The 9,731-nt window shown below is 43.9% G+C and overlaps 1 protein-coding gene across 8 annotated transcripts in view; it reads left to right on the top strand.

The window, feature by feature from the left end:
* LOC127566464 (uncharacterized) overlaps window positions 1–7,815 on the top strand; it is a 32,161-nt gene extending 24,346 nt beyond the window's left edge. For 3 of the 8 annotated variants that reach the window (XM_052008891.1, XM_052008896.1, XM_052008892.1), the window contains 5 exons: window positions 1,514–1,603; window positions 2,623–2,650; window positions 3,067–3,110; window positions 5,263–5,303; window positions 6,058–7,815. In XM_052008891.1, coding sequence (XP_051864851.1) covers window positions 1,514–1,603; window positions 2,623–2,650; window positions 3,067–3,110; window positions 5,263–5,303; window positions 6,058–6,207 — 353 coding nt within the window. In that variant the 3' untranslated portion in view covers window positions 6,208–7,815. The remainder of the gene's footprint in view (window positions 1–1,513; window positions 1,604–2,622; window positions 2,651–3,066; window positions 3,111–5,262; window positions 5,304–6,057) is intronic. The other 5 variants (XM_052008893.1, XM_052008894.1, XM_052008895.1 and 2 more) reach the window with 5 other exon arrangements.
* Window positions 7,816–9,731: the final 1,916 nt, after the last annotated feature.

Below are 9,731 nucleotides of genomic sequence, written 5' to 3' on the forward strand. Positions count from 1 at the left end.
GAGCGGCTTCTTTCTGTGCTGGATGCCTGTGACTCTCCATCCCTATCAGACCACTTCTCTCAAAATTTTCCAATGCATTCTTTTCCGCTTTTCGATGCTATCAGCACCCATCCGCCGTAACTACGAGATTTTGAGATGAATAGCTGTATCCACTATTCTTGCGAAAACGAACCCAAATCACCAATGGCTTTAATTGAATCGTTTGGCGTGGGCGGAGATGGGAAGAAATCGCTCAGATGCATGACCATTAGGGGGAAAGCCTGCTACGGAGACTGAAATAAAAACTAAAAACCGTGCTAACACAGAGGAACTCAGGCAGCATCTGTGGAATCAAAGGGTTCAGACTAAGGACCCTTCAACTTTAGGCAATATCTGCTCTGAGAGTGTCAGTTCAGCTGATGAAGCGAGCCAGCGAATGTTCACAGGTCGATTCCTCAGTAGTTGTCGCCCGGGTTTCCCCCTCCCTCCCACCCCGCCCCGACGTGCTGACGTTGAGGAGACTGGTCTGCTATCTACAGAAGTTAGAAGAGCGAGAGGTGCTCGCTTTAAAACGCAGGACATACTCACTGGTCTTGACAGCTTGGATACAGGGAGAAAGTGTCCCGTTACTCAAGTGTCTCAAGATAGATAACGAATTGGTAGGACTGCGCTGAGCAGCAAGATCCTTGGCTGGATGGTTTCACCTTCAGACATTGTCCTAATTCAGCTTGAACACTTCCAGGTGGAAAACTGAGTTAAAGCTCACAAAAGAGTATGACAGGTAACTGCTTTGAAAATATATTAAAAGCCAACAAAGTGGCAAATAAAGAGTCACCTTTATACAGTATTTGACATTTAAATTTTTTTCTGACGTCATTTTAATATTTAACTGTAAACATGCTCACATTCTTTGTCTCTGCCTCTGTCGCTCTCTCTGTGGTTCTGTATCTCCCTCGCACTCTATGGCTCTCTCTCAATGTCTCGCTTTCTCTGTCCGATTTACTTTCAAATGCCACAAATAACCCGCAATCTTTGAATTAACATTTCGTTTTCTTTCTGTTTGTGTCACCGGACCCTGTGTGTGCCACAGAAGCATACTGAAAGCCCAGTGCCCAGTGTTAGTACAATGATGACATTTTGATTGGGATTTTTTGCGGCAATCTAAAATTCTGTAAATTGTTAGTGAGCATTTCTCCGATACTCTCTCTGGCGAAAGCCCAAAGCAGACAGAACTGGACGCATTTGTATTTTCATACGATGACTTCTTACTTTGTTGACATTGACACACAACAGGGTCCGGAACAAACGCTTGTCCTCACATAAGGAATATTTCAGGATTTAATTTCGATCTTACGATCTGTAGTTGAAGCCCTGCACTGAAGGTTGATCCAGCGCAACACCTTGAATTCGGTGATAGCGATCAATGTTGTTATTTTTGGCTCATCTCTTGTGCTCCATCGGATAGAAAGTCTAACTGAAAGCATTAACAGCACAGGCTAACCTGGAAATATTCTGTGCATTCTTTCTCTTTTAGCTAACTCTGGTCTTTCCTGGATTATACCTTTAGCTGTTTTAACTCTGGTCATAATGAGTTCTCTGCTGGTCGTCTACCTTTGGAAAAAAGGTTAGTTAGCGCATGCGGAAGAAATCCATGGGACCGCAACTGGGTGCACGCTTTGTTCACCTCTGCCCACGAACAATCCACCAGTAAGGGGTGGTTATTTTCTGGCAAAATTAACAAGATATTAGGCTTGTACAGAGAAAGCATCAAAGTTAATATCTGAAGAACATTTTGCAGGTGTTTAGAATAAAAAACGGAAGCGGAAGTTGCCCCAACTCCGGATACCTCTCAGTATGAATTTTGCAGAGGTGGCGTACAGCAGTCCCGTTAGCCAGATGACTATTCTTCACGAAATAAAATGTTGCCTTCGGTAATGTAATCTTGGAAAATGGCAAACGATAACATGAAGCAAAATGAACAAGGCTGCAGCTGGCAGATTGCTGCCCCATAAATCCCACGTTCGATTACTTCCGGTGATGTTTGCGTGGGGTCTGCGCTTTCTGATTGTGACCAAGCGGGGTTCGTTCAAATGGTCCTGTTTCCTCCTACATTCCTCAGATGTGAAATTCATTGAGACAGTTGGTTACTATACATTGTCCCTGAAGTGTAGATGATGCGGTAGAATCCAGGAGAGTGAGAGGGAATGTGGTAAAATATTTAGTATTGCTAGCAATAGGTGCTGAATGGTCGACATACACTCGATGAGCTGTATGTATTTTCTATGAAACTATGGAAAACTTTTCACACTTTCCTGGGTTGAGTAAAATAACCCTTCTTCTGGAAACAGAAGTGGAACTGATTCTCTCTCCGCAGATGCTGCCTGCCACGCTGAGTGTCCTGGTGTCTTCCGGTTTCTGTTATTCCGGTTTCCGGGCTCAGCAATGCACCCCTCGTCTTAACCCATCGTTTTCACCTTCCTATTGGTTAATCTAAGTCTCCCATTTTCCTGAAACACTTGGATTTATGCCAGATTTATTTGCGGTAAGGGGCATAAATACTGGATTATTTAAGATGCTTCCTAATGTGCATACAACGCATTTATTTTCCTCTTAACTTCTGTTTTACATTTGCATCGGTCACAGGGAAGATCCGAAGCCGTGGGGAAATGAGGTGAGTGCATATTTTCAGCAGAACTGTGTGCAAACAATAGGCATCTTTGTATTACGAACTGCTTGCAGTACGTATTCATAAACATTTCATGACTCGTTAACATCCCGGGCCCACTGAACAGAAATAACCTTAAATCTTACATGATTTGAAAAAAAAGTATTTTTTTATTTTATTTTGTTCGACTAAGGTTCATTGCTTCACATTTTCTGCAGTTTATGTCATTTGCCTTTCTTCGAATATTCACTGATCAGCTCATGTCGCTTTCAATACATTGGGCATCCTTAAAAATCACACCCACCTATTCCTGCGTAATATGCAGTATACTAACCTGAAACCTGTTACCAGAAAACTTCAACGCCTTGCACCCTTTGTCAGATAAGAAAGATGACTAAAATGTTGACTTCTGTTGTTTCAAGGGTCGATCCGCCTCCAGAGGTGCAAACTCATGACAACGTCGTCTGTAAGTGTAATTTCGCTTTTCTTATAGAAATTCAGACCGGTTATTGTCTGTGTTTCACTTGTTTCAAACATCAGAAGGAATACGGATTTACTCATTGAATACGTCTTTTCTGTACAGCCGCCGTCTGTGAATCTGCTGTGAGTTGCATTCAACACCAGATCCTCAAATCAGGTCCACGATATCGATCCAAAACCCTGCAGACGTTAGCCGTTGTGCACGTCACTCTGTTAGCCTCTTGGTGAAATTTGGATGCAATGCTGCATCGTGTTCGAGAAATGAGCTTTTCAGAAAGTCCCAGAAATACTCAGCCCGTTACTGAAGCATCTGGGGATTGGGATCTGAGCTAAAACTTTGAATCTGTTTCTCTTTCCACAGATGCTGCCAACTTACTGAGTGGTTCCAGCATCTTAGATTTCATATTCACTGCATTTGCAGATTAATTTTCCCATTTCTACATGAGTATTACAATATGATGTGCAAATGAAGAGACGAGATTTGTAAAGCATCATCTTCGCCCAGCTAATTTCACCCCGTACTTACTGCAAAACGGAAGGAGTCCATTATTCCCCATGCCAGATCCCAACCGATCAGTCCCATCAGTTCCATCCAACCTTTTCTTTTTAATCTCCCTGCCACGAATTATTTCTCCTTTATGTCACTAATTCCCTGTGGACTAGAACATAGAACATTGAATATTACAACACAGCAAGGCCCTTAGGCCCACGATGTTGTGCTGACATTTAATCCTACTGTAATATCTATCTAACCCGTCCCTCCCACATAGCCCTCCATTTCGTATCATCCACGTGCCTGCCTAAGAATCTCTTAAAAGTCCCTGATGTATCTGCCCACAAAAGCTATTCCGGCAGCGCGTTCCACGCACCCACAACTCCCTATGTAAAAAACTTACCCCTGACATCCCCCTTATACCTTCCTCCAATCACCTTAAAATTATTCCCCCTCGTGTTAGCCATTTTCGTCCAGGGGAAGAAAAAGTATCTGACTGTCCACTCGATCTATGCCTCTTCTCATCTTGTACACCTCTATTAAGTCACCTCTCATTCTCCTTCTCTCCAAAGAGAAAAGCCCTCGCGCACTCAACCTTTCCTCATAAGACATGGTCTCCAATCCATAGAACATTGAACATTACAGCACAGCAAGGCCCTTCGGCCTACGATGCTGTGCTGACATTTAATCCTACTGATGATTCCTGGTAAACCTCCTCTGCACCCTCCCTAAAGCTTCCACATCCTTGCTATGATGAGGCGACTAGAACTGAACACAATACTCCAAGTGTGATCCAACTTCCCACTTAAACGGGAATGAAAATTCGGGAAGTCAGGTGCAACAGCTCCTTGGGATGTCGGAGGAAACCGCAGCACGGGGAGGGAATGCACACAATGAAATAGGATCATGTGCAATTTAAGATAGATATAGAAAGGATGTGGCCTATTAAACTAACCATGTGTAATAAAAGAATGGCTTTTGCAATTAGAAAACAGGAGTACAAATGGCGATACAAATATTACCAATCCAGGTCGCGGAATATCAGGCGCGCAGAAACAATGCTACTTGTAATCTTCAACTGAAGGCTATCTCCCCTGAACAAGGTCACACCGAATTGCATCAAACCCAGTCAGAAAGTTATGCTGTCACGGGAAGTAGTGGTTAGGCCTCCACATCAGAACTTCAGCTGTCTGTTTTCCATCCTGAACTCCGGTTCTCTCTGCGTAGATTTTGCACGTTCTCTCTGTTTCAACCTACGTTTCCCAAGGCGTTCTGGTTTCCACCCACATACCAAATATGTGCCTTTTGGGGCATGAGGCGCACATTTGAATTTACCCTGGAGTCTAACTGAAGGGTGGAGTTTGCCGAGGTGGTGCAGTGGTGGGTGAAGTCGAGAATATGTGAAGAAGAGTTACCTGAAATCATAGAGACTGATGAGGATAACTCTGTGAACCAGACCAACTTGATGGACGGCGATGGTTTTCATTCAGCCCAGCTGAAAATATAGAAAACCGATGTTTAGTCGTTGACAATCGAAGCAGAACATCATGACCAAATAAAACTTGCTCTCTGAGAGTCTTGTCTTTGTCGTGGAAGTATTAAAATGCTGTTAGTGATCGATGCATTCTTCTTATTTGTACCACAGATGCCGACCTAAAGATGAAACCTCTCCCGAAGAAACGCAAAGTGAGTTAAAAATGAGTCTTCCATGAAATTTTATAACTCAATGGTTCGCTGTCAGAAAAAAAAGGTCCAAATATTATCTGTCCATTGCCACTCTTGCCAAGAGACCTTCCTGGTCTTCAGGAGAATATTCAGGTTTTATCTCAATCCAGTAAATCCTGAAGGACTAAAAGGAATGAGTGTTCAGGTGGGGACAGGAGTTAAATGGTTATTTTTTGGTTTTAACCGGATAAATAAGTCACCCCCTTAGGAACAATGCTTCTGTAACCTGTCAGGCTGTGACACCTCTGGGTTTGGGATAATCGCTGTTTCCTGCCCGAACTTTTGCATTCGGGGATTTGCAGACAATTCCCGCCAGTTATAATTTCGCTGCCCATAAGTTGCGGAAAATCGTGGGGATCTTTACGTAAAAAGACAATTCTATGCTTTGCGCGACTGAAACAGTTAAGGCTGTAATACTTCTCTCGGCGTCGTTCACCAGGCAACCAATGTTAGCTTGTCCGATGCCCTTGGGGTTAATCGTTGGGACGTTTGTCATGGAGAGTTTGTGCACGGTTAGTGTGGGATCATTCAGCAGTTGCAGCGAACTCCCAGATTCACGTGAAAGGGGCCAATACCTCCTTAATATTAGCAGAACAACATAATGCTGGCTATATTGTACTCACCAGTAATCGTTCGTGTTCAGACAACAGCCTACAAATAGGCCCAATACAGATGTTCCACCGGGACTCTTTCGTTTTCTACTCTTATTGCACAGACTGACCTGCCGATAAATTTCTGTACGGCTCTTGGTAGATTGAGAGACCATCGAATGACTAACTATTCCAATCGTTCACATCAGGGCCGGCAAGAAACATCCCAAATGAACGACCCAAATGACACGGTGTATTCGGCAGTGAAGACCTAGAAGTTTTACAGTCCTTTGCGCATCCGAACTCTCCGTCTCACAAGTATAGTCGGGGCCGAACGAAGCAGTCTCAGCTTGCTTCAACTCATCCAGTGATATTTCGTGCTTGAAATGAACGCTGGAAGAGGTGAAGTGAGCAAATCCTCATCACCCCCTCCCATATTTCTCTTCAGTCACAGCAACAAGACCGATCTATCTGCTCTGACATGAGTCTCCCAGATGATGACTTCCTCTTCTATTCATTAGTTCACCGGGGATCTTCTCTCTGTGTCGCTGCTTAACATGGAACGCTGCAAGTAGGAACAAGTGGAGGCTCCTCGGCCCTTCGATTCCTACCCGCAATTCAATGATGTAACTGATGTTCCTCGCTTTCAGCAAACGTATTCTCTTCACCCGTTATTCCTTCCAAGTTGAAAGTGCCAAAGCATAAACGCGTCTCCTCATCCATTAAACTAAAACACAACGCGGGTTAGGAAGAGGCCAGACATGTCCCGGAGCCTTTAAAGCCATAAACGGTTGATATTCTCCATGAGCACCACTTTCTTGTCCTAACCCCATACGTCCTGAATTGTACTACTTTCCAATGATATATCGATTCTGGTATACTCAGCAACTGAGCCTCAGCTGCCTTCCTGGTTGCAGCAGAACAAACATTAGCTACCTTTATTGAAGAAATGTATTTCCACGCCTGTGCTAAACAGCTAACCCGTTCTTGTGAGGTCGTGCATCCAGCTTCTCGCTTCAATGCAAATATTATTTTGCATATAACCTGCCAAGACCTTTAAAACGCGCACCTTGATCCCCACTGAGGCCTAGACTTCTTTATATCTGCTAGTGCAGCCCAGAAATTCAGTCCTGATGAAACGATTGTTTGGCATGCTCCATCACGGGTAGATCTTTCCTTTTGTCAGGATTCCAGATCCCCGAGCAATAGTCAATGTTCCAACATGACCGTCACAGGATCCTTCCGTTAAATCTCATACCTTCTGCCACATACTGTTTGCCTTCCTGATCGCTCGCTTTATCCGCATGTTAACTTCAGCGATGCCTGCAAACGCGTAACGCACTGAACACCAGCACTTTACAGACGAGAACGCTGAAAAATCTATTCTTTACAATTTGATGTAACAAAGCGACAACGAAATTGAGATGTACAGGGAGTCCCCGGGTTACGAACGGGTTCCGTTTTTGAGACTGTTCGTAACCTGATTTTGTGTGTAACTCGGAACAGTGTCCGCGCATGCGCACTTGGCCCGAGGATCGCGGACGCAGATAGCCCCGGCCGCACATGCGCACTTGTCCCCGGGACCACGAAGGTCGGTTCGTAAGTACGGACGTTCGTAAGTCCGGCATTCGCATGTCGGGACTTCCTTTTTTGGTCTATGACTCAACTTCTAAGAACATTATAAATAATTCTTGTTAACAGAGTAACTTTCCAAAACCACTGGGAACTGACTCATTTTTTGCCGCACACCGTATTACACTTAGGGCACGTTTATTAAACAAAATCCCTCCAGTTTATTTGAAGTGACAAATCTTCTTTCTGTACCTATCTATGATTTATGGACGTTCTATTGTGAAAGGTTGCATATTAAAGAATAAAGTAGTTTGCGGATCTGTAAAGGTCTCTTCTCACGTGGTGGTGTCGGTGTAGTTACTGGGAAGTACCTGTTTCCACAGACATTGAAGAGCAATCATGCAACAGAGAGACGGGTCTTTCAGCTCTCGATGCCCATGCCACCCATGCATTTACCATCATTGGTCCGTGGCTTTCTTGCCCTTGGCGATTTAACTTCGGATATTTACTGAACGCTGAGAGTGTACCTGGCTCTTCCACCGACCGAGGGAATGCATTCCAGATTTCTATTGTTATAAAGCATCGAACAGTGCAGCACAGCAATACTCCCGTCAGCCAACGATATCTGTGTTGTGCATGCTGCCAAATTAAACCAATGTCTTCTTCCTGCCCATGATCCATATCGCTCAATTCCTTGGATATTTATGTGTCTGTCCGAAAGCATTTTGAAAGCCACGATCTGATTCCACCGCCACCTCTGGCAAAGCATTCCAGCCAGTTACCCCTCCCTGTATGAAAGAATTGCTCAGCACATCCCGTTTAAACTCCCCCCACTCACATTAAAGCTATTCCCTCCAGTATTCGATATTTCTACCCTGAGGCAAAAAATAAGATTCTGCCTGTCTACCCTAATCGATGCCTCTCATAATTATGCAAAATATCAGAACTCCCATAGGCCTCCCAAGCTCCGGAGAAAACAACCCAACATTGTCCGACCACTCCGTATCGATAATACCCTCTAATCCAGGCAGCCTCCTGCAAATGTCTTCTCCACCCTGTCCGAAGCCTCCACATCCTTCCTATATGGGGCGAGCGGAGCTGCACGCAACTGTACCATCGGGATGAAACCAATATCTATTTTAGTTGGCCTGAAAATCTTACACTTTACCCTAAACCATTGTCCTCTACAGGAAGCAAATTTGCTGCAGATAAATGTTTCACATTCTCCAACATTTCTTCGCTATTTATTCCCAAAATAACTTAGTATACCTTCTGTCAGTTCTCCAATCAGTCGCCTCCTCTCCAAGAAAAGGATATATTTGCCAGCTCTAGTTGCAAGACGGAATAATGGGCCATCGTTCACCAATAATTCCTGGAATTTCTACAAGAGTTAACAACATGCCTCCTCCACCGTCTCGGTCGGAACGATTGAATTGTTTATTATTCCTACGATTTTATTTCAGTAATCATTTGAACCACAATGAAAGAAGCCGGCTTCTCAACCAGTTCTGGTTTTCCATATCTGACGGCGCAGAAAACATTGCAACTCTACGTTCGCTGTGTCCTAATATAATATTACTCTAATGAAGACTGATCCGATTGCTCTGCAGTTGCCACGCATTTGAGGTAATTCCTTTGAAGACAGGAGAGCATTAATGGGAGTGAAGTCGATTATGGTGACTGGTTGCCACTTGTTGGATTACTGCTGCACAGGCCATTGGGAATGTCAAGGTTCAAACAGGAAATAAACCGCTCTGGATCATTACTGGACTGAGTGCCAGACGGTTGATCCAGAGACACGAATGGTGACGACGCCATGGCAATTTCAGACTTAAGGATTCTAAATATTGAAAGAGAGGTTCACTGATTTTAAAACAATACTGTACCCCTCAATAGCTCCTGTCGAAGACTGCTTCCAGTTTTTATCAACTTTACCTCTTCCTAATCGATGCGTCCCACCTGCTGGTCACGAGCATAATACACAGAACATCGTTTGGTCTCACAGTTTCATACATCATGTTAAATTGATCACTTTTTGGTCTCAGTATGTGTTTCCCTCCAAATTTTGTCTGGGTGCTTTGGGGTTAGGATTAGTGTTAGGATTAGTGCTTTCTGTCCCTGCAAAAGTCCTGAGGACCAATCACATCGAAAATAAAACTTCCCTATTATTGAAATGCATTCTGCAATGTTCTTCATTCCATTTTTAACTGCAGTATTCGTTCACTTG

Source organism: Pristis pectinata, chromosome 41, assembly GCF_009764475.1.
Source record: "Pristis pectinata isolate sPriPec2 chromosome 41, sPriPec2.1.pri, whole genome shotgun sequence".
In the NCBI taxonomy this organism is placed as follows: domain Eukaryota; kingdom Metazoa; phylum Chordata; class Chondrichthyes; order Rhinopristiformes; family Pristidae; genus Pristis; species Pristis pectinata.